The sequence below is a fragment of the Rhagoletis zephyria genome, unplaced genomic scaffold (genome assembly GCF_001687245.7).
Source record: "Rhagoletis zephyria isolate East Lansing unplaced genomic scaffold, Rhagoletis_zephyria_1.1 Rzeph_scaffold_06620, whole genome shotgun sequence".
Classification (NCBI taxonomy): domain Eukaryota; kingdom Metazoa; phylum Arthropoda; class Insecta; order Diptera; family Tephritidae; genus Rhagoletis; species Rhagoletis zephyria.
The window spans coordinates 1-24,865 of record NW_016163703.1 but is presented as its reverse complement, the minus strand read 5'-3'; the positions used below and the strand labels follow the sequence as shown (position 1 = coordinate 24,865).

Below are 24,865 nucleotides of genomic sequence, written 5' to 3'. Positions count from 1 at the left end.
AAAAAACCTTTATTCTCTAATTCTATATTGAAGTTCCTTTCTAAGCTAGTAGTTCTGCTGATATCGTATCGTGAGAATTGGGCTATGAATATCTGTTCCCGGAGAAATTCCATTGTACGAGATTATACTACCTTCTCTCTACAGCACCCTTCTCTGATGAAGATTATTAGGCATCGTTTGGCTGCCTGCTCTATGCCAATGTGCAGCGGCGTAGGGCACGTACATACTGTGTCTGTAATGCACACATACGCGAGACGTTGTAGTTTCGAGGACTGCAGCCCCAAGATTTTCCTGACAGACGTTTGCATACCATACTTGCTCTTGTGTTCTTTTCTTGTGAATGGGATAATGGCTGTTTTTGTTGCATTTGCACACCACTCCTTTGTTATCTTTAATACGCCTTGGATTATGCCACGTAGGGTATTCTTGAACCTTACTCCTGCTATTATGACTATGTCATCCGCACAGCCCTAGCGTCGGCTTCCATTCACCGATAGCGTTTGCAGGAGTTCGTCTACTACTAAGCTCCAGAGGATGGTAGATGGCGGTGTTCTTTGCCTCTTTCTGATTCTGGTTAGCGGACTCCAGGTCGTCCATATGTTGGATTTATTTTAATCGCGATATTCCGGGTAGCGGGCTATCTTCCAGGAAGCGGAGGTACCACTTGACTGGCCCAGGACTCAGTCCATGCCTCTGGTGGTCATTCAGAGCCCCCTGTCTACCCGACGGTGACGGTGGTGCTGGTGGTTTGCATTGACGATGTCTTTTGGCCGACTTGACGATGTCTTTTGGCTGTCTTGACTTGGTGTCTTGTTGACGATCCGTTGGAACTGTGCCCCGATGGAGATCTGATGACAGTTCTCATCGCATGCTCGACGAAGAGGGCCATCTCTTCTGTCGTTAAGACATGCTGCCCAATTTCAGTTGTTGCTCTTTTGTTTTGGTTAGGTGTTAAATATAATGCCGTCCAAACACGATTTGCTGCAGAATGAGGACGAGTTCGAATCAAAGTCGGTTGGCAAATTTGGAATGTTTACCTTCGCGAGCTATACATATTTGGAAGCCTTCCTTAAAAGTTCTCACAGCAATTGACAGCATATCTGCAGGAATTTCCGCGATTTCCTGATGAATGGCGCTTTTCAGTCAATGCAGGGATCGAGATCCATGTTTAAAAATCTATGCTCTGAGATACTGCCATGCAAAAGTCGTTTCCCGATCAAGAACGCTCTCGTTTCGAGTTAAACCAAAAGGATACAGTTATTGAATTAATAGGTTCAAAAGTTCGCCAAAAAATATTCCATTCCGCTCCAATTCTTTTTGATTTCAAGTATGTGTTGTGGCCATTAACAACAGACGAAAACTTGAGAACATTTTTAATTCGAAATAAAGTCTTTTAGAAACCTTATACTGGTGCGAGTATTTTTCATTGGGCAACTTCAAATTGTTTCTTTTGTCGGCGAGAATTAACGTCTCTTGTCATTGACACCCAATTTGTGGCGCTCAATCCAATGTTGTTGTTATTATTTGCTATGGTTGCGGTCGACTTGATGCACCAGATGTGTCGCTCCAAGCTCAACACGTTAATCACATTAAAAGTACATATGCAAATTTTCAGATACATACATACGAACATATGAAAATGTGAATGTGTGTATCGCGATTGTGTATACCCTCTACACATATGTATTACGTTTATTAAAATTTGTATTCAAGTCAGAATCATCCAAATGTCTCATACATTTTATGGCGGCTAAAAATATTTTATCATAGTCCCGTTTTCTGGAGCCATAGTATACATAGATTCCATTTCGCTATATCATCTGAAAATCGAGGTAAACTATGTATGCACATACATATTATTTATGTGCATTAGGGTGGTCCAAAAATGCATGTGAAAGAGTAAAGTCGGAATTTTTATGCGCTCACCTCCTAGGATTGTTCTATACCAAAAAACATATACCCTTATTTTTTTATTTTGAAATCAAAAAATATTTAGAGGTCGCTCAAAGCGCTTAAAGTTTTCCATGTATTTTATGTGGGGAAAAAACAACGTTTCCTGGAAATGGTATAGAATAGTTTAAAATCAATATTTTGCTACCAGAAAACCCTGTTTATCTGCAAGATATTCCCAGAAATAATACCCAATGGTTTATTTAACCATTTTTTTATTGCAACTATAATTTATAGGTCCGCCAAAAACCAACAAAAACCCCAAAAATGCAATGGGGTGACCAAGAAAAATCGTTAGTATTAAAAAATGGTTAAATAGACAATTGGGTATTATTACTGAAAGTCTCCTGAAGAGAACCAGAGTTTTCCGATCGAAAAATATTGAAAACTTTGAGCACTTTGAGCGACCTCTAAATATTTATATAAATAGATGTAGAGGTATATTTTTTTCCGTATAGAAAAATCCTAGGGGGCGAGAGCACTACAATCCGACTTTACTGTTTTTGGACCACCCTAATGTACATACATAAAAACCAACATGCGCACTCCCAAAGTGTTGGCGGCGCGAGAAAATTTGCACGGCAATGCGAAAATTCTCTCATAAAATTAATGTTAAACATTCTGTATGTTCATACATATATGTATATACAAAAATAGACTCTTCTGTGAGAGAATGCCCTGTTGGAAAAATTTAGCATAACATATTAGAAAACCAAATTTTGGGACACTTTAATATAAAAACACAAAAATCTATCCTATTTATTCAACATTTTCGATGCAGATCTTCAGCACTTTTAAGATAGAGACGATGTTGGAAATTTTACACCAAAAAACTTTTCTCTGACAGTGGTGTAAAACGTAAACCACGTCAGCATAATATAGCAGGTATCCTATTGAAGAGGAATTTGTTAGTCTTTGTTGGGTCAAGATTCCGCGATCACACAGAATGTGCTCCGACCGGTTCGATATTCAGTGAAAGGATGGTTGGTTGGTTTGCACTGCTTCATAGTCGCTGCCCTGGGGGTCAATTCCCGTTCTGCGTTATCGTGAAGTGAAGTGAAAAGAGTCAAAAGTTCACACCGAAATAAGAGTCAAAAATTCACACCGAAATTTTTTCGAAATAGTTCGCTTTAGAAATCTTATGTTTGACACCCACAATATTGTAATATTTTATTTAACCTATGATTTAATTAACTATAACTTTATATATAACAAACATACTCACACACTCACTCAAAAGCTTTGTTTTCTAAAACGCCGAAATATCTATACAAAACGCTTACACTTTTTTGTTAATGGTATTAGACTCTGCCTTTAAAGAAGTTGCTACGTGAAACTACGTAATTTCAAAAAATTTATCTTTGAATATTTCTCCGATAAAGTCGCATGATAAGTTGGTTATAAATTTTCGCTTTCTTTTATGGTTTATATGTATAATAATTGTTATTGTTGTGTAAGCCTTTAATAAATAAATAAAGAAGTTGGTCATAAATTTTCTATTTGGCTTTTCTACATTTTCATATGATTATCATGTTACCTAGTTACCGTTTATATTAATATATACATACATCCTAGGGTATTCCTTAAAATAGCAACATTCAAATTTTGTATAGGCATCGCTTTATTTAGTTTTACGTACAAAATAAATACATCCACCAAAAATTCAAAAGTTTAAAAAAATTTTTAGAGGGGTTTGAAAACATTAAATTTCTTTGAATCACAAAAATTCAACAAAATATCGACTTGAAATCCAATAAATTTGAGATATTACTGAAACTTTTTCGTATAAATTCATAAACTTGTCATATTCAAAATTTTTCCGATTTAAAACAAAATTACATTCTTTAAACTCTGGTAAGGACCCCAAAATTTGTTTTTTTTTTTTAATAGAAAGTTTCTTGGAGTCTTTTTTTTTTTGTACGTAGCACAAAATAGGGAGTGGGTCATGATGTTTATATTTTTAAGGACCACCCTAATAATAATAATAATAGATTAGCGCTTACACATATGTTAGTGTTTGGCCGAGCTTCTCCTCCGATTTGTGGCGTGCGCCTTGATGTTGTCACACAAAGCGGAGGGACCTACAGTTTTACGCCGACTCCGAACGGCGATTGTATTTTTATGAGAAGCTGTTTTTCATGGCAGAAATACACTCGGAGGTTTGCCATTGCCTGCCGAGGGACGACCGCTGTTAAGAAAAAACATTTTTTCTATATTTTTTGCGATGTAGCTTTGACCAGGGTTTGAACCCAGGAGATGCGGAGTGGAAGCGCGCACTGCTTACCACTACACCACAGCGGCCGACGGACCACCCTAATACATACTTGTTTTTATAAACTTAATTGTAACTATATTTTTTTTATTTAAATATATATGGATGTACTTATCAGTGCTCTGAATTGCGCAATAAAAGATTAAATCTTAATGCGCTTATGTACTTGTTAAACAGTAATTTAGCGCATAAAGATTTAATCTTTTGTAAATGAAACGAAATTGCAATTATATAGAGGCTTCTGCTGATTAAACAAAAAAAATCCATCTTAACATTTTTTTACACATTTACGACATTTATGTCCTGTAAAAATCGGTATCGAATGAAAAGACTGGCGATAATGTCTCCAATAAATAATGAAAATATTCTTGTTTAAGACCTTATATATTAATGAGACTAGGATTTGTCAAAAGTTTAGGCTTTAAGCTACTCTACCACCCTGCCGTGACACACAGCTACGGCTCTGAAACTAAAGAAGGAATTGGCAGACCGCAGCCTAAAACTGCATCACATATTAGCCGGTGTGCAGCAGGTCCGGTTGCAGCAGGTCCAAACACGATCTGAAAAAATCTCTAAAAAAGCGATAATGAGAATCAGAGAACCACACTGGCCATCTGGTCAAATGATCTACATACATATGTATGTCGTTTTGGCAACTCAGATGCAGAGACGCCGTTGCACCTGTTCCTTGGCTGTAAGGCCGTTTTAAGACGAACAGAGAGGAATCTAGGCTCAATGTGGCCTCAGAATGAGCACATACACCTACCGCCAAAAGCTCTTCTAAACTTTGTGGGGAAATTAGGACTAGACGAAATTTCAAGAGTCGGGAGCACAATATTAACTCGTTTTACAAGTTTTTATTATGTTTTACCTGTGTGTATTACAATTTTGCAATAGTTTATGGACCGATATGGTTCATATTTTGAATGTATAGTATATGTATGTATTACCTACTTGAAATTGAATAACTATAAAAAAAAATGTACCTGATAGGTGGCGCAGCGGCCGAGATATTTGGAAAACCCATATCTATGGTGCGATTTGTTTCATATTTAGAACGTATATTACGTTATTGGAAAGAAATAAATCCACAAAAAAATTTGCCGTTAGGTGGTGCGGGGGTCGATTTTTTTACTAACCACTAATAATAGTTTGCCTTTAAACCATTATTTTTAAATTACTTATTTATTAAGCGAAAATTTAGCACTGTTTCTTAATGAATCACTTAAAATTCTATACGCTAAATTACACTTTATTTTCGCCTTCAACTTCGTGTTTACGAACCGCTACACTACTCCGAGGGTACTGCGCAGTTGGCGTCGCGCAGGCCTGCTTGGGTTGGAAAGGGTTATGATAAAAATTGTAATTTATTTGTTTAAATTGGGTTCATGTTTTTTTTTCGAATGTATTTTATCACTATTTTAGGATCCCTGTATTTAAAAAGAATAGTCTTACTATAAGGCTCTAATTTTTCTGATTAATTATAACCAGGCACGGAAAATAATCAATATTTTTTTCTAATTGTAGCCAAAAAAAAAAACAAGTTGTATGCGTCGTAAAACATTTTATCTATTAATAAAATACAAACATATTTGTACTCGTAAGATCTACTGAACTCTACAATGATTTTTATTTTCGAGTTTAACTATGAAAAATTAAAAATAATAATTAGTATTCGTGTTTATTTTTGTTGTTTGTTCAAAAGAAATTATTATTTCCTGATTTTTACTTTTTCGATTAAAAATAATGATTATACAATAATTTTTATTTTTTCTTTCAAAGATAATGATTATTTTTATTGAGCTTTGTACCACGATTGTTTATTAGGAAAAATTGAAAAAGCATTATTATTGAGTTTTATTTTCTCACTTAAGAGTGATTACTCAAAAAACTCATATACAGTATTGGCCAATACAATAGCACCCCCATTTCAAAGTGATATTGTTTGCCACTCATGTTTATTTATTTATTTTTAAGAATTTTCAATTAAAATACAGTTCATTCTCTCACAAAACTCACATAAACTCAAGCTTAAAACTTTTTAAAAGACCGCAAAAAAGTTCAACAAATTTTCACCCAAATTTCAATCTTTTTTCTCAGAAGCGGTATTGCACATTAAATTATTTAACCATATAGCTCTTCCAAAACAACAGAGTTTTCACATTATTCGCTGAAATATTTCACAAATTTGATATTCAAGCTCTACAGTTTCAACAACGAATTTCGACCAAAGTCACCAAAGTTGAATTTTGAGGGATGGGTAACAGAATTCCGACTATTCAACTTTTTCCTACCGGGTGTGTGCTATTGCTGAATAGTGTGTGTTTGTGTGCGCTTCCATGCCTTCCGCTGACAATTCGATAGTTGACTTAAATTTTCTTTTCATTTATGGCAAACTTAAGTAAAGTAGTTTGTCCATTGAACAGTTCTCGACGAGAGCTCCAGCTGAACGGTCGGTTTTGAAAAACTAGCAATCGAGAGACGACAATTGGTTAAACGCGCTTTAAGCTGCTGCTATGCATTAGGGTAAAACACTGTATTTTAATAAAATACAAAAAGACTATAAACATAAAAAGTGCATAAAAATTACTACATATATATGTACATATGTATGTACAGAAATGTGTTGATACATATTAAATGCATTTCTGCGAGGTGACACAAATATTTGGATAATTCGTGAAAAAGTGCAAAATAAGCGAAAAGTACAAAAGTTCAAAAGTTCTTGCATTTAAAAAAAAAAAAGAACAAACAAAACAGCGTAAAAAAAATAATAATAAAATCAGTGCAGAAAAATGACTGAAAGATATGCTAATGGTGTTACCAACAGTCTGGTGAATAGTTCGCCACCTGTTACAAACAATGGTGCAGCTGCCGCCTCCGTCGCCAATGGCCATGGCAACGGTAATGCTGCAGTCGCCGCTGACTACTCGGACGACGGTGATAAAATCGTATTAGAACGTAAATTGACGCTAATGAATGGAGTTGCTATAATTGTGGGTACAATTATTGGCTCGGGAATTTTTATAGCGCCAACAGGTGTCTTCATATATACAGAGTAAGTAGATGAAATTAAATTAATGGCTATTTAATTGATTTATTGCACTAAAAATTAAATGAAATCTGATCTCTGTGTAGTATTTAAAGCGAGGATTTAAGCAAAAATAATAAAAAAAAATTCTCTTTAAAGGTGAGGCCATGAGAGTCAGAGAAGCTGAACTGCATTTAAAAATAGAAATGTTGCCTTAAATATAGTATAACTAGAAAAGTATTACTTATAGTGCAATATTTTTTCGATATTCACAATGTTTTCCATGGTGTTTTTTTTTTTGATTTCTTATAAAAATATGGCTCATTCTACACTGAAATCCGTGTAAATCCAAATTTCAAACTTTTGAAAAAATTAAGGAAAATTTAACAAATTGTTATCAAAATTTCCAAGTTTTTAATCAGATATAAAGAAGAGTATATGTACATTTAATAGCCCATTCAATTTTAGTATAACAACGTAAAAGTTTGAAGTTGCAAAAAAAATCCGTTGATGTTTTATAATTTTTATTTGATGACGGTGTTAAGCATTTTCTTCTATATCGAATGAGCATGCTCCAATTTTTTGTGATAAATTTGATTAAAAACTCTGAAATTTTAAAGCTCTTTTGACAGAGAGCACTTGCGCATGTTCCATTCGAGAGAACCGAGGTTCGAGTCCTCGGGCAAGGGCTTTGTTATTTCATTAATTTTTACCTTCTTTCTTATTTAGTTTAAAGCATTAAAATTTAAAAAGAAAAATACATATATATATTTTTTAAATTTCATTTAATTTTTAGAAACGTATGTTATGTACATGTTTTTAATTCTTAAATAAATTTTTTTCGTCATTTATTTAATTTTAGATTTCTTAAATAACGTTTGTTTTTGTTTATCGGCCTTTAAATTGTAAACTGATGTAAATTTTATTTGATAAGCTCGAGGCTCAGAGAATACATAATACACAGGTTTTAGTTCAATAATTTTTAATGTCGATATTTCGACCTACCTCGGGCCTCGAGCTTATCAAATAAAAATTAAATAATTTTTCTAAATAAATAAATAAAAAGATTATTATTTAAGACCACTGCAAAAGTGTTATTTATTGATTTTAACTCTTTCGATGACGAATAATTCGATCAAAATAAACAGTATTTTAAAATAAATTTTTTATTTTTTTTTATATTTAGATTTTATTGTTTTAAAAAGAAAAATTTTTTTTCTTCATTAAATTAAAAAAAAAATTGTTTTATTTTAAATGGTTTTTTATTTTCTTTTTTTATTTAGTTCTATTTTAATTTTAAGATTTTATTGTCTTAAAAGATTTTTTTTTATAATTTAATTTTTAGTAACTTATTTTATTTTTCTTTTTTAATTAATAAACGTTTATTTTTTGAATTTATTTTTAGTTTATGCAGTTTAGTTTAGTTTAGTTTCCGATTTTCCATTTTTAAATTTTGTTTTTTATTGCTTAAAAAAAAAATGAATTTGTTTACCTAATTTTATCTTTAGAAAACGTATTGCTAAACAATTTCAATTAGTGTTTTGAAAGACAGAAAAGAGCTTTCAAGATACGAGTTGCCAGACTTGACAATTGTCTCACTCTTACTAAAGATTTTTGTCGTTTTGGTGAGTTGAAAGACATTTGCCATAACTGCTCTATTAGTCTGTAACAACGACAAACGGGACCACCATTTAACGAAATGTCGATTACTTATCAATATATGATAACAAACACGCAACGACAACGAAACTAGTTTTGCTAACTGTACACGATATACACATAGTATGTAGATATCTGTGCCAGAGAAATTGATTTTATTAATTAATATCATAATCTGTGCTAATATTTTAGTTCCCGTCCACGTTATATGGGTGGCATGTTTTACGTCAGAGCATCGATAACGGCAACTTTCTGGCCACCATAATGGAACATACTTTTATGAAAAATTTAACTGGTACACCTTTTCCAAAAACAAAGGAGTATAGATTGATTTTAATATGTAGCACAATACATCGCGACCTAGATATCAATTGTGCCCTCTATTCTTCACATCACTTCTTTTAAGCCTAAATTCCACAGAAAGTTAGAAGAAGTTATGAAGAGGGAGATAGAGATAATTTGCTCATAATGTCCGGGGTCGAATCGCAAAAGCGACAAAGATCATTCACACATATTCTAAGCTCATTCTGATTCCTTCTAGATGTAAAACCCACATTCAGCATAAGAGATTTCGGCTTGTAATTCTAAGCAACTTTGCCGAAGAAACCATGGGTCTAAAATCAATTAGGAGTTTGCCATATTGCGAAAATAGGTTTAGAAGAATACACAACTTCACGAGTTCTCCATACGTTTCTAACTTCAACATCTTATTTTTCTCAAATTACTTTTTGTATAACTAATAAATTTGCTATAACAATTCATGTAAAGTGAATGAAATTCCGCTGATATGGATCATAGAACGGCCTGACCCCGCCCACTAAAGATGAAATGCTGTATCTTAGTAGCCGCTTCACCAATCCTTCCCAAACTCGGTACGAGCCTTGCTTAAGGCCTAGCTAAGAAATCTGTTGAAAATCTGTGAAATCGGGCAATAACCACGCCTACCTCCCATATAACGGTAATTTACAGAAAGACGAAAATTGCGATAAATCCCTAACTACTGAAGCTAATTGACTCAAAATCGATAGTTACATAACCACTTAGCACAAAATTAGATTATTATGCACTTTTGGATAATGGGCGTGGCCCATTATGACCACAAATTTGTATCTCGGTAACTTATTCATCAATTTCTACCAAACTCGACCGAACTTATACTTCTTTACTTGTTCTTATTTATCAATTACTAAATTTTCTTGCTTGGTATGGTATACAAAAAATCCCGTTTTTCGACAGAAAGTCCCATTCGCCCTTTTATTCATAAAATCCCGAAAAATCCCGTAAATTTCGCAAACTGCTGGTAACACTGATCCAAGTCAACTTCTATCCAAGGGCACAATAGATCTCCTGGTCGCAGTGCATTCATCAACTGAATAACTATCTATCTATCTATCCTGCTGTCCAACAACGAGGACCAAAAAGCCTACGGTAAAGAAGAGCCGACGGTAAAGAAGAGCCGAAGCCCTCGATATACCTTGATTCGGTTACTTTGAAATAATCTCCCCAAGGACATTCTGTGTAACCTTTTCACCCGCATGTGACTTCATTCTGCCAGCTGATATCAAAGGATTAGCTTTAACTTACGTAGACGCACCTTAAATGATGTGTTTCATACAAATGTCCATGGTTTTTTAGTTCATTCCTGCGAGCTTAACGAAAAATGAAGGTTCCTATAGCAAATACCGCTAAACTTGGTGACCCTATGCACTTATTAAAATAGCTTCCTTTCGAAATACTACACCACTCCGAAATCTTCTTAATTGGAAGCTGGTAGGGAAGAAGCCGCTCGAAACCAACCTAAAGGTAGACTGTGAGATCCAAGCGATAAAAAACTGAATGTTTCTAAGAACTTGCAAGTGCAAGTGTGTGTAGCGCAAATGGCTAGTGTGTAAATAGTGGAATTGGCTTTCAACTAGGGCGGGGAGTTTAATCCACATTTTTTGAATGTCCGTACTCTCCGAATAGCTGATTAAAAAATCCGAAACAAAATGAGCTGATACTAACCGGTTAGAAAAATGAATGGATATTCGGAAAATAAAATAACGAATATTAACCAATTATACGAATATCAATTAGAACGAATGTTAACCGGATATACGGATAGAAAATTAAACGGATATTAACCGGATATCTGACAAAGAAAATATAACGGATATCCGGATAAAAAAATAAAATACCGAAAAAAATATGTCAGATAAAAAATTAACGGATATTAACTAGCATTTGTATGTACGTAGATATGTATTATACATATGTACATATAATATTCTTCAACTATTCCAAGGTTTTAGTTGATTTCAGTCCTATTCCCTTTCAATAGTTGGCCCAAGACTACAATTCACTGCACCAATGCGTTTTATTTTTCATAGCAAAAAGTATGTGAAAATTCCATAGTCCGCTCGCGTACCTTCATAATCTTATAAATGGGCTATAAATCAACGCTCGTTTGAAATTTCATTAATTGACTCAATTGCTATTATGTAGGCACATACATATGTACATAAACATATAAGTATGTACTTCCATTTGTATATGTGTATAAAAATATTGAAACACTTATTTAATCAATTTCGTAAAGAAAAATTTATCCTCCCTTTCTCAGTGGCAATTCAACAATACGACGAATTTGCTAAAAAAAAAAAAAAAAAAAACTTACCCAATTTATGGTTATTATACTTAAGGTTTACAGTAAATAACTATATATATATGTACATACATACGCAGGAAATTTCCAAAGATTTAATTGATAATAAATGAGAATCTGAGACTTGGAAGTTTGCATACTTAAATTAAATTATTATTCAATCATTTTCAATTTAAAGGTCTTTAAACCCTCCAAAACAGACAGAATTTCCGAAAAACGATTGCAAAATTAAGTTACTACTACAAATGAAAATTCTTGTATTGAGTAGATATTCAAACAAGTTTGCAATTTCCAAACAAAAAACGGCGAAAAACATAAAACAGTCAAATCCATAACTGGCTTCGAAGAACTCATTCGCAATCACACAAACTGCCAGTTACATACATACATACATGCATACATACATATGTAAGAATTTCAAGCTACACTTTCATCAAAAAAGCGTGTAATTTAAAGTAAATGTAGTGTACATATATGCAGCTAGTAAGTTATGCAAGTGCAGCAGAGTTTTCATTAATTCTTTGCAACTAAAATCAAATATTTCGGGGAATACCCGTGCGTATACGTATCATTTATGTACTTTGCATTGGTCGCGTCTAGCCGCAATAATTGTGTGTTAAACATTTTTAAATTGTTGCTTTTGCTTTTGTAGCTATTTCTGATTTTTTGCTTCTATTTTAAAGATCTGTGGGTTCGTCTTTGGTCATTTGGGCTGCCTGCGGCATACTCTCGACGATCGGTGCGCTGTGCTATGCTGAATTGGGTACGAGCATCACGCGTTCGGGTGGCGATTATGCATATCTGTTGGTGGCATTTGGACCGCTAGTCGGTTTTCTGAGACTATGGATAGCTTTGTTAATCATTAGACCAACAACGCAGGTAAGTTGTACATATATATTTATTATCGAAATGTAAGATATGAGCATATAAATAGTATTTATATACATACATATATGTATTAGGGTGACTCATCAAAAAAAAAGTTGCGTGTTTTTCACTGGAATTAGAAGATTTACGTGCTAGACCGAGCTGAAAATATGTACCTCCAAAAATTTAAATATGTATTTTGACTCCATTGGTAAAATTTTTAAACCTTTTTATGCACACGTTTTCAGCTTAAACTCTTCTATAATATGAGGTAATTTTTGGAAAAGAAAAAATTTAAAGACTAGCCTTGCTTATGACTAAACCGAGGACCACACTCGGTTGGATGTATCTTCAAATGTGTCCAGCTCGCGCAATATTAATTTTTTCCCCGAAATATTTTGGCGGAAGTCATAAAATGTGATAGATTATAGGTATAATTCCAATGGACAGACACTACCGTTTTTTTTTATGGAAAGTGATGCACCCTAATGTACATAGATGCACATATCTATGTATATGTAAATGATAAGGTAAAGAAAAATCACAACAAATTTTAATATTAACAAAATGATGTACATACATATATATCGGCGGCTGAGTGGAAGATCGTCCTAGAGCGGCAGCCTGTTCGCAAACTTTTCAAGAACGCCCTATTTCAGAATTTGGTTGAAGAACGCCCCCTCTCGGAATTTGATTGAACAATGCTTTATTTCACAATTCGGTTTAAAAACGAACATATCTCAACATATTTTCAGTTGAGATAGGCCGTCTTTTGAACCATATTCTGATATAGGTAGGTTCGCATTCAAAATTTGTGCAAGAATTAGCAAAATTGGAGAGTTTCATCAAAATTTCAAGTTTTTAATCTGCATTTTTATAAAAAAAAAGTCTTCGAATGCAATTTTATAGCTCATTATACTAGAATAATAATAAAGTTTTAAGTAGCTTACCTTTGATTTTTGGAAATTTTTAACGTTGATTTTTGCAAATTCTGTCAGCAAAAGAAATCAACGTCAAAATCAACGCAAATTCTTAGCCATTTGAAACTTGCACAATATTATTCGAAAATTGCATACGCAAGTTTTTTCTAGAAACTCTTAATAGAAAGTTTGAAATTTTAATGAGCATTTTTTGGAATTTGGCGAATTTCTTTAAATCTTTTACAAGGTTTTAAACTTGGTTTTCGTTGTGGTAAAAAAATATATTAAAAAAGTTAAAACTAAATAAAAAAAAAAATTAATGGTCACAACTTGTTCGTAATTATGTGGCCACCACTGTAGATCTTTGTATTTTTGGATTTGGACCCACATACATTTATAACGACAGTACCCCGAATAGGGATGAAGACCTTAAGCGCATTTAAGTTTATTCGGATAACTTTTTCATTTTCAGTAGCACTTTCTGTATAATAGAATTTTTGCTTAACATTTTTGTAGAAACTACACCTCTCTATCTGTCACTTTTAATTATATAACATGGAACTCCTTTAAAATAGGGACTTAAAAAGCCCTTTAGGGTAAGAGATAGAGGTTTAAAATCTTCTGCAAAACAAGTAATTTTTAGCAAAAAAAACCGACTTAAAAAAAATATATATATCTATATATTTCATGATTCAATGATCGGATCTAAACCAAATTAGTATGGCACCACCTCTGAGACACTACCTTTCGTTGCAAAAAGAATTATCGAAATCGGTTGATGTGGTCCAAAGTTATGCGGTAACATACATACAAAAAAAAATATATTCCGTCGAACTGATGATCTCCTCCTTTTTTGGAAGTCGGTCAGAAATTATTATTTAAGTTGTTTTATACATAATATTCTCGACAAACTGATTCCACTTTTCGCCAAAATGTTAAAACTTTAACCCTCTCTTCGGCAAAGTAGGTCCAGGGAGACATTATCTTTCCTAATATATAGCGTTTGTTCGTGTTGAGTAACCAGTGTTGGACAGCGTTATCTAAATACCTATCTATCTAATTATCTTACTTTAACCTTTTACTTTCGAAAACACAAATAAACGTTACTTTACAGCTTCCTTTTACTTTTGCAGTGGAGTAGGTCAAGTTTAGTAAGTTCGCTAGACCAATAATGCATATCAATTTGACGGATACATTGAATGTCAATATATGTATGTGTGTAGTCGCATTAATCATTAAATGTAAATATGAAGATTACATTGTGCATACAAGCATACACTTGCGGTCAGACAAACGTAACCACCACTTAAAAAATTAGCCTTAGTTTGTGAAAATTAATAAAAAAAATAAACAAAAACTATAAAAATAAAAGATTTAAACTTCATACAACAGTTGGAAAAATTCATCAACTTTAAAAATTTTTACAAAATTTTCGGGTACTTTTTTTTTGCCAACGGTCTTGTGTATGTTTGTCCTTGCTTTCTATATGGAAAAAATGCTCAACCACTTCAAACTTGCACTTTATTGTACTAAAATTAAATGGGCTTTTAAACTGAATACGAGATTTTTTCCTAAACATTTTTATTTGAAACTCAGATTTTGATGAATTTTTCTAAATTTTATGCACAATTTTAAGTTTTTATATGTATATTAAACAAAAAAAATATTAATTTACAAAATTCTATATATATTTTGGAGGTAAGGTTTTGAACAACTTAAAACTTGCACTTCATTAACTAAACTTAAATAGGCTATTGAAGTGCATACTTGAAATTTTCCGAAAAATTTTGATTAAAAAGTTTGAAATTTTCATAAAAATTTAATAAACATTTTTAAGTTTTGTACAAAGTCTTAAACTTTTATATTTAATTTTTTTTGAGTGATAGTAAGGTTTTGAGCTACTGAAAACTTGCACTTTATTATACTAAAATTAACTGGGCTACTAAACGGCATAATCAATTTTTCTTTAATCATTTATAAATAAGTTTGAGATTTTAATGAATTTTATAAATTTGGTACAAAATTTAAAGTTTTTTGTTACAGATTGAGCTATGTATATTAAAAAAAAAATATTTAATAACTTTTTTTTAATAATTTAAAAAGTTTACCCCATTTTTTGTTTAAGTGGTGATAAGGTTTCTGGCACATTACTTTACTAAAATTAAATAGGCCATTCAATTACATACTCCAAATTTTGATTAAAAAGTTTAAAATTTTGATTAAAAAGTTTAAAATTTTCATGAAAATTTTATAAATTTTCTAAGTTTTATAAAAAGTTTTAAGATTTTGTTTATTTAGTTTTGTTGCAGTGTGAACTATATTAAAAAAAAATATTATTTTTATTAATACAAGTATATAAAGCTCTACCTAATTTTTTTAAGCGGTGGTAAGGTTTGCGTGGCCACAAGTGTAAATATATATATATGTACATACATACATGTGTATCTATATAGTAATTTATGATTTTATTCACCACTTTAATATTTAGTAAAAGAAAAAAATATTTACAACAAAAATATAAATAAACAGTTTGAATGCATTTAATTATTTTTCTCATTACTAATATCTTACACGTATTTCGAAAGTGCATTAACTCGAAATTGCACAGTTGTCAGCAAATAGGAAATACTGCTTCTAGGAGCGTACCAATCATACTATAAAGGACGAATTTTTAAAAAGTCTTTGCGAAATATGAATTGAATTTTCGGTCAATATCGTAGGCTCGACAAAGTCAATCAATGTTCAGAGTGTTCAAACAATTTTTTTCTTAACTTACTTCGATCAAAATTTAACTATCTACCAAAACAACTTTTATTAGCAAAATAACTATTTTAACGAACATATCAACATTTAAATAATAAAACTTGAAATTTGATTTTACCAAAACTTTTATAAAATAGACATAGACATAATGTAAGCATTTTTTCTTCATGAAAAAGAACCTATTTGTGAGGAAATAATTTCGTATACATATACATACAAACTATAAATTTGTTAATTTTCACCCATAAATATTACGATAATGGCTTTTCTAACAAAAATCGCAATTATCTTCCCCTAAAATTATTTTTTTGTTTGGCATAATGCACCTTGTTTTTAACCGACTTCCAAAAAAGGAGGAGGTTACCGCATAACTTTGGACTACGTCAACCGATTTCGATAATTTTTTTTTGCATCGGAAAGGAAGTGCCCCATACTAATCTGGTTTAGATCCGATCATTGGATCATGAAATAAATATATATATATATATTTTTTTAAGTCGGTTTTTTGCTAAAAATTACTTGTTTCTATTAACAATTCAAATTAGAAATGCATTTTATATAAACTGTGAACATTTTTCGTACCTAAACAAATTTGAAGTTAATACCCTTTTGAAAATAGTACGCGTTTATTGTTTTGTTTACAAATGCATCTACAAAAACTTAATTACGTACATACGTACATATGTATGTATGTGTGTGTATGCACGATAGCTCAATTAATTCTACAAATTTATATTTAATTACGCGCAATAAACGGCGTTGAAATCGAATAAAAACCATAATACAGATGTACGTACATTAGGGTGCCTCAGCAAAAAATATTGCGAGGTTTCCAGCGAAATTATAAAAATGTATTATAATTTATGACTTTCGCCAAACTATTTCCGAGAAATATTTAAATTTAGTTCTAAAATAATTTTTGTTTTTCGAAACTCTCCCTAGATCTATTAAGTTTAAACTCTTCCATCATCTGAGAGATTTTATCATCATCGTACAGATTTTAAAACAACTTTCACTTCTTGAAAATACTCAACTCCACAACTTTTTCTTGGCTATTTATCGAAAATTTAGTAGACACCTGTGTTAGGAAAAATTGCTATCTTCAGAGATATGAATTACGATTATTTACCGAAATGAGCCATATTAGAAATTCAATATATTTGGTTCTAGTAATCGTACAGAAATGGTTGTTTTGTTTAATAGCTGAAATATTTGCTAGATAACTGCGTAAAATTAGTATTTTAATTTATATGTTAAAAAAAGCAACAATTAATGGAATGGATCAAAGAATATATATAAATTCCGCTACAATTTTATCTAAAAAATTAAATTTTTTCTAGGTTGAAGCCTCTTATAGTTCAAAGGATATTAAATTATATCTGGCGCGAGTCACCAAAATATTTACCAAGAAATGTTTCATTTTTACAAGCATTTTTTTAATAAATCTTTATACATAGCTCAGAACCCGATGACAATTCAATATGAATGATGAATTAATCCGCTAGGTGGCACAGGTGTCGATATATTTAAAAACCCCTTATTTATGGTCGGATATGGTTCATTATTGGAATGCATATTACTCATGAAAAACAATAACTCCACAAATATATTGCCCGATAGGTGGCGCAGGAGTCCAGATATTTGGAAAATCCATATCTGTGGTCCGATTTGTTTCATATTAAGAACATAGTACAAATATTAGGTGGTACGGAGTCGATTTTTCTTTTTTTTTAACTTACCACTAATAAAAGCTTGGTAAAAGATCGACAAGCTAAGTCCGACAATAGATTATTATATACCCTTATATATCCTCTTCTCGGATCATCGATATTTCAAATCAAATCAAAAATAGTCATTCTAAAACTGATAAATCTACAAAATAGAGTTGTCTGACCTAAATCGACAGGACGCAACCCCCAAATGACCTTTAAAAAATCCATAAAAATAGACAGTAATATTTCTCATAAAAACGAATAAAATAAGGGGGTAGGGTCTTGAAATTTCAAAAAAAAAAATTTCGAGGGGCACCCTAATATACATAGGTACATACAAACATACATATATTGTAATTTTTTAATTGCTCCACTAAGTTCTAAATTTTTATTTTTTTCTAGACAATCGTCGCTTTGACTTTCGCACAATATGCGGCAAAACCATTCTTCGAAGACTGTTCCCCACCCGATTCAGCCGTAAAAATTTTAGCGGCAGTTTGTTTGTGTAAGTAAATTGGCAGAAGCACAGCGTAAATGAATTTTTTTATGCTGACAAAGAAATGCAATATTTTACTTAACTAATTATGGAATGCAAGACATCAGCGAATACACAGATATACCTACAGGTATATCTATAATATTTATAATTTTTTTTTTTGCATTTGTAAATATTATCTTTGATAACCCGTCACTCATTTTACATACTTGTCAGCGTAAATAAATCATTTGCGGTTTACTATATTACGTATTTGCAATTGTAATTTAATACTTACTAAAAAAAATTGCAAATAAATCAATTTCTCATTACTCGTATTTATTTACATACATACTTTTAGGTTTGCTCACTGCCATTAATTGTTTATCTGTCAAATGGTCGATGAAAGTTCAGGACATTTTCACTGCTGGCAAACTCTTGGCGCTAATTATGATTATTTTGGCAGGCCTATACTATTTGATGTTGGGTCGCTTTGAGAATTTCGAAAATGCCTGGGAGGGTAATTATGATGCGGCTAATATCGGATTTGCTTTCTATTCGGGTCTCTTTGCATTTGGCGGCTGGAATTATTTGAACTTTGTGACCGAAGAGCTGCAGGATCCATACAAGTGAGTATATGAACTATAACTGGACTATTTATAGCATTAAATGGTAAGAAAAGGGCTGCTAGTTGTAAAAATTTTCGAAATTGTTGGGTGTGTCGCAAAAACGTGGAATACAAAGTCTGTCAAATAGGGGAGGAATCTAAAGGTAAGCTAAATGCCACACTTCAGGATTAGAACCGTAGGTCGCTGGAATACTACCAACAAAGGGAAATGCATATCTGTGCTACCCGTTAAGGAGCCATTAACTTTAGCTTTACAGAAAATTTAGTGGTACATTCAAACCTGATTTTACGAACCTGCGCACTGCTGAACAATTTCGTATGACTTTACGATTTACGGATATCCAGCTCTACAGGGAAAAATGCCACCATGCCACAGCTTGATATCGTAGACAAATGCAAGACTGACAGTATAGAAATAATGGATGAGTCATGGTTGCAAACAAATTTACAGCGTGCAACATCTATTACAGCTGCCATAAGATGGTGCGACGCACAAAGCTGGTGTGGGATTTATGGTGATTCCGATACCTTCCCTTCAGGTTCATACGAATCAGCCAAAGGGTTAAATATAAAAACAACAACCTAGTTTGTATGCACGCCCGACGGAGGAGAAGTACAATGGGATATAAGAGCATTTTTCTGAGCACCTTGGAGATATTTACGTCCTTAAGGCCAGGGTTGACAAATAAATCATATTTGGCCCAGGTATCTAGCAACGAAGTATAAAAACATCCATAACGCTACTAGAAAGATCGACGCCGCGAAGCTGCAGTCACAGTTTGCAGCCAGGAAATTCCGATACCGGCTCATAATCCGGCTTAAACCAGCACCACGCTGTTATAAATAAATCAGCAGTGGGAATCCATTATCCATTTTCTCGTCGTATAGCTGCGTAAAAAATGGTTGGTTTGAACCGAGCAAAGCCCCTGCCGCAGGGAAATTGCAGCATAAAACCCAATAGCAAGCGACCGTTGAGCTATACTGGGAGAAAGAGGAGGAAGGAGAAACGTAAATTCAATATGAAGAAACTACAGGCAGATAGATGTAAGCGCGAAATCGCAAATGTGTCAGAAAATAAGGTTACAATCAAATGGTTTCTATACCGCAACTTTCTATAGTGACGAAGATCGAAATCTAATAAAATACGTCTAGAGTACACTTGAGAAACTTTGAACGAAAATGACGTCCCTCTTACTCGACCAAGCTATAAGACAAGAGCCTTCGTAGTCGACCGTATGCTTGGTGTGATGAAAACATGCCTGTAGATAGGAATATCAACGATTTTGCCCAATCCCCAAGAAGGAAAATCTTGCTGCCTGCGAGAGATTTATTTTTTTATTTCTTCTTTGTTAATTAATTTATGTATTTCTCAGTTAATTTTTTTTGAACTGTTTTTTTGTTTTAAAAATAATATATAGGTGCATATGTATATTAGGGTGCCCATCAAAAATGGTTTTTTTGGAAGTTTCAAGACCCTACCCCCTAATTTTATTCGTTTTTATGAGAAATATTATTGCCTATTTTTATAGATTTTTTAAAGGTTATTTAGGGGTCGCGACCTGTCGATTTAGGTCAGAAAATAGGATTTTGTACATTTATGAGTCTTTGAATAACTAATTTTTGTTCGATTTCAAAAATCGAATATGATCTGAGAATAGGATATATAGGCCTTTAAAATGGTGTATAATTTCAAAAATTTTCAATGTGGCGGTTAAGAAGCCTAAGCGCAATGTGTTCACCAAATTTGGTTGAGATGGGTCGAGTCGTTTTTGAGATACACTTATATGATATATGTAAGTGGGCGGTGCCATCCCCATTTTCCTAAAATTTCTTTGAAAACCACTTTTTTGCTAAAGAGCGATAGTCTAGATAAATTTTTTAATAAATATTGATGAATTCCTTAGCCACACCGCTCAAAAAAAATTTGAAATTCCGGCACATACACACAAATAAATTCAAGGCCGTATTTAAGAAAAGCCGCCGAACTTCGGCGGTTTTTATGCGATTGCAATAAATGAACTATCAGTTTATTTAAAAATAAATTTAATTTCTGATAGTACTACATATTTTCAAATTGTGGAAACTATCGATGGTCAAAATTTAAAAAATTAAGAGAAATATGTTTTTTTTTTTTAATTTATTCTATAAAAATCCCAACAAGCCAAGTCCGACAATCGACTATTATATACCATTTAAAGGCCTATATATTCTATTCTCAGATCATATTCGATCTTTGAAATCGAATCAAAAATAGTCATTCAAAAACTCATAAATCTACTAATTCGTAGTTTCTGACCTAAATCAACAGGTCGCGGCCTCTAAATGACCTTTAAAAAATTTATAAAAATAGGCAATAATATTTCTCATAAAAACGAATAAAATTAGGGGGTAGAGTCTCTAAATTTCCCAAAAAAAAAGTATTTTCGATTGGCACCCTAATGTATATGTATTTATTTTTTTGTTTATTTTAATTTTTGATACACAAATTGCCAAGACCTCCTCGTTAGCAGATCTTTTAATTCGAAAGTGTCTTTCAAGATATTTAGTTACCAGAATTGACAATTGTCTTGCGAAAGACTTTTGTTACGCATCTAAATTCCTCAAAAAACTTTTTCCATTTCCAGAAGAATTTCACTTACTCTTAATTGCAAATTTTCCTACAATTTGTCTTTTTTTTTAAGACTAACCTAATGTCAATTCCATGGAATCATTCATTAAAAATAATAAAGTGTTGTGTACGCACTTTATGTATTTAAAGCTTATGTATGTATGTATGTATCATTTGACTTTAATTTTCTCAAGTAACGTAAATTTACTGCTTGCGTCATTCGAGTAAAACTCGTATCCTTAAAAGCGTCCTTTGCGAATTCTTATCCTGTTTGTATTTTATATATGTACGAGTATCCTTTGCAACTTTTTTCTATAGATATTGAATCACGTTGAAGTGGCTTTATTGCGTATAAAAGTGGAATCCTTAGAAGCAATATTGCGATGTGTATTTAAATGCGAATGTAAGAGACAAACATACGTATTAGGGTGGTCCATAAAAAATGTTAATATCTAAATTTTGAATGGGGCATCTCTTTATTTTGTGCTAGGTATTAAATAAAGACAACCACGAAAATATCAAAATTTTAAAATAATTTTTAGTGGGCACTACCCCAGTCTTTGGAGCTTAGTATTGCAGAATGAATCCATTTGGCGCTAGCTAAGAATTTATATGAATAATTCTCAATAATGCAATGTTAAATTTAAATACTTTAAAAAATATTTTAAAATTATGCAACTTTCGTGGATGTCTTTATTTTGTATGAGGAACAAAATAAAGGGATAATTCATAGAAAATATAAATGTTGGTATTTTAAGAAGCACCCTAATATATATGTACATACATATGCCATTTAGCAAAAGTCTGTGTGTTCCTAGAAGAAAACGTTTAACTGTGCATGAAGGTCATGTATTTTGTATTGGAAATTCAAGTGGTTTTGTATGTTTGTTCACTTTCATTCATTTGTCTTTGTCAGGGCTGTTTAAGAACCACCAGTTGATTGTAAAAGAGGTATAAAAGAATAATGTGCATACACATATACAAACATTCAAAGACACATACCCACCAGCTAGCAGAGAAACGTAAATTTTGTCGAGTGTGCGGTCTCGTACAATTTTCCGTGTCCCGAAATGAACAGAAAACGACTACAAATTCAATAAAGTAAAATAAAATAAATTTAATTCAAATTTAAATAAATTGCATTAAATTAATTAAGTAAAATAAAATAAAATAAAATAAAATAAAATAAAATAAATTAAAATAAAATAAAATAAAATAAAATAAAATAAAATAAANAAATAAAATAAAATAAAATAAAATAAAATAAAATAAAATAAAATAAAATAAAATAAAATAAAATAAAATAAAATAAAATAAAATAAAATAAAATAAAGTAAAATTAAATTAAATTAAATTAAATTAAATTAAATCAAATTAAATTAAATCAAATTAAATTAAATTAAATTAAATTAAATGGGGAAAAAATAAAATATAATAAAATCAAACAAAGTGACAAATAAAATTAATTTAAATTAAATGACTAAATTAAATATATTACAATACATACAATAAAAAAATAAATAAAAACAATCACATGTGTGTTAGTGTTGTGTTATTTATTTTGCAACTCCGTATTAGATATCCGGATAACAAAATAGAGCGGATATTAACCGGGTATCCGAATATATGGATAGTCCCAGTCCTAATTAATATGTTTGTACTCGTACTTACATATGTATGTAAATACATATACGTACATATGTAGAATATGCGCTTGACACTTGTTGAGCAGAGATGATTTGCAATTCATGAGGGCTCATTGAATATTTTGCAGAAGCGTGTGGCTAAGTGACTGACTGCCAATGAAATGTACCAGATAAAATATATGCGTCGGAAGATGAATGCCTATTCAAATGAAACATACATACTTCCGTATAATCGTGACGAAGGCTGAGGCAGGCAATATTCGTGGCAATAAAAAAATTTAATTTTTAAGAAAAAAAATTTTTTAAGGGTGGGTTGGCTAGAATGGTTTGCCACTCTGTTGTTAGGCAATAAGCAAAATACTTAGCCCGTTTGAAAATGGTTAGCGGTTTTAAGGAATATCGTTAAATTTACTTATGTATAAGCAGAGGCGGCCGCATTCTAAAAAGGTGGCAGTATGCAGGAATGTTTGACCAAGCCTTTTTGTGCAGCCTTACTCTTGCACGGGTCGAACACTCGATGAGGCAGTCCTCAGCTATCTCTTCAGGGTGGGACCTTGCAATTTGGCAGAACCGATAGACAGCCGTGATTTTGTACTTTCGTTGCTCGTTCCTTAAAGAGTCCTAGTTTTAAGTGCGTTGTAGATGCTCCTGATCCATCGGCTAATTCTATAATATCCTGCACAGTTCCACCTCTGATTAGGTTTCGATTAGCAAATTTTGGTAGTTCTGCTTTTTGTTTCTCTGCACTACCCTGCAAATGTATGGGACGTCTTAAGTGCAGGAGCGCACTTCTCTAAGCCTTGACTAGACAAAGCCATCAGAAATAAGGAATTTGAATACCATGGCGGATTCTTTAGGGAAGCCGAGCGTTTCTTGGTCATATGGGGTTGTGCACTTCTTTAGAGATACAAAATATCTTTCAGGTCGAAGTGTCTCTTGTTCTGACACATCCGTGCATTTAGCCAACTACAAATCTATCTCTATGTCAGCCTAGGATGACCGAATTTAAAAGCACTTGACCTAAATAGCGTTCAAATAGCCAAAGGACCACGCGAGGTTCCTTAATGATACGTGGTTTAAATAAGACCTATCCAAATAGAGGTCTTTTAGAAGAGATTTACTGATCCCTACTCTTAATATTAAACGAATGTAATCTAGGGAGCGCATGCCTTCGCTCATCAGAATGCATAGAGTCGGGCGTCTATTCAGGTTAGTTGTGAGTCAGTCAGTCAGTCATATTCTCTGCTTATTTTTAAAACCATCTTGCCGTTTGGAGTCGGCGTAAAACGATAGGTCCCTCCCCTTTATGTGACAACATCGAGGCGCACGGCACAGATCGGAAGAGAAGCTCGACCTAACATCTAGCAAAAGTCTAGGCACTAAAATATTATTATTATAAGCCTGAAAACACTTGAGCGGAAGGAAAAACTCCGAGTCTCTCATAATTTAAATAAAATAGTGTCCTTTATACATGAACTTAGTGATAAAAGTATTGAATTTTGTTTACTATATTTTCTACTTTTCCTCACCAGAAATCTTCCACGTGCCATTTGGATCGCCATGCCGCTGGTCACCGGCATTTATGTACTGGTGAATTTGGCTTACTTTGTGGTGGTGTCAAAAACCGAAATGCTCAGTTCACTAGCAGTCGCAGTCACATTCGGTAATCGCGTTTTCGGACCACTCGCCT

The 24,865-nt window shown here is 32.6% G+C and overlaps 1 protein-coding gene across 1 annotated transcript in view; it reads left to right on the top strand.

Moving 5' to 3' along the window:
* Positions 1-24,862, top strand: part of LOC108373346 (large neutral amino acids transporter small subunit 1-like) — a gene marked incomplete at its 3' end in the record, with an annotated part of 29,992 nt that extends 5,130 nt beyond the window's left edge. Inside the window, exons 2-6 of the mRNA XM_017629222.1 lie at positions 6,630-7,280; positions 12,240-12,435; positions 18,221-18,323; positions 18,655-18,922; positions 24,708-24,862. Of these exons, the coding sequence (XP_017484711.1) occupies positions 7,018-7,280; positions 12,240-12,435; positions 18,221-18,323; positions 18,655-18,922; positions 24,708-24,862 (985 nt within the window). The remainder of the gene's footprint in view (positions 1-6,629; positions 7,281-12,239; positions 12,436-18,220; positions 18,324-18,654; positions 18,923-24,707) is intronic.
* Between the last annotated feature and the right edge of the window lie 3 nt (positions 24,863-24,865).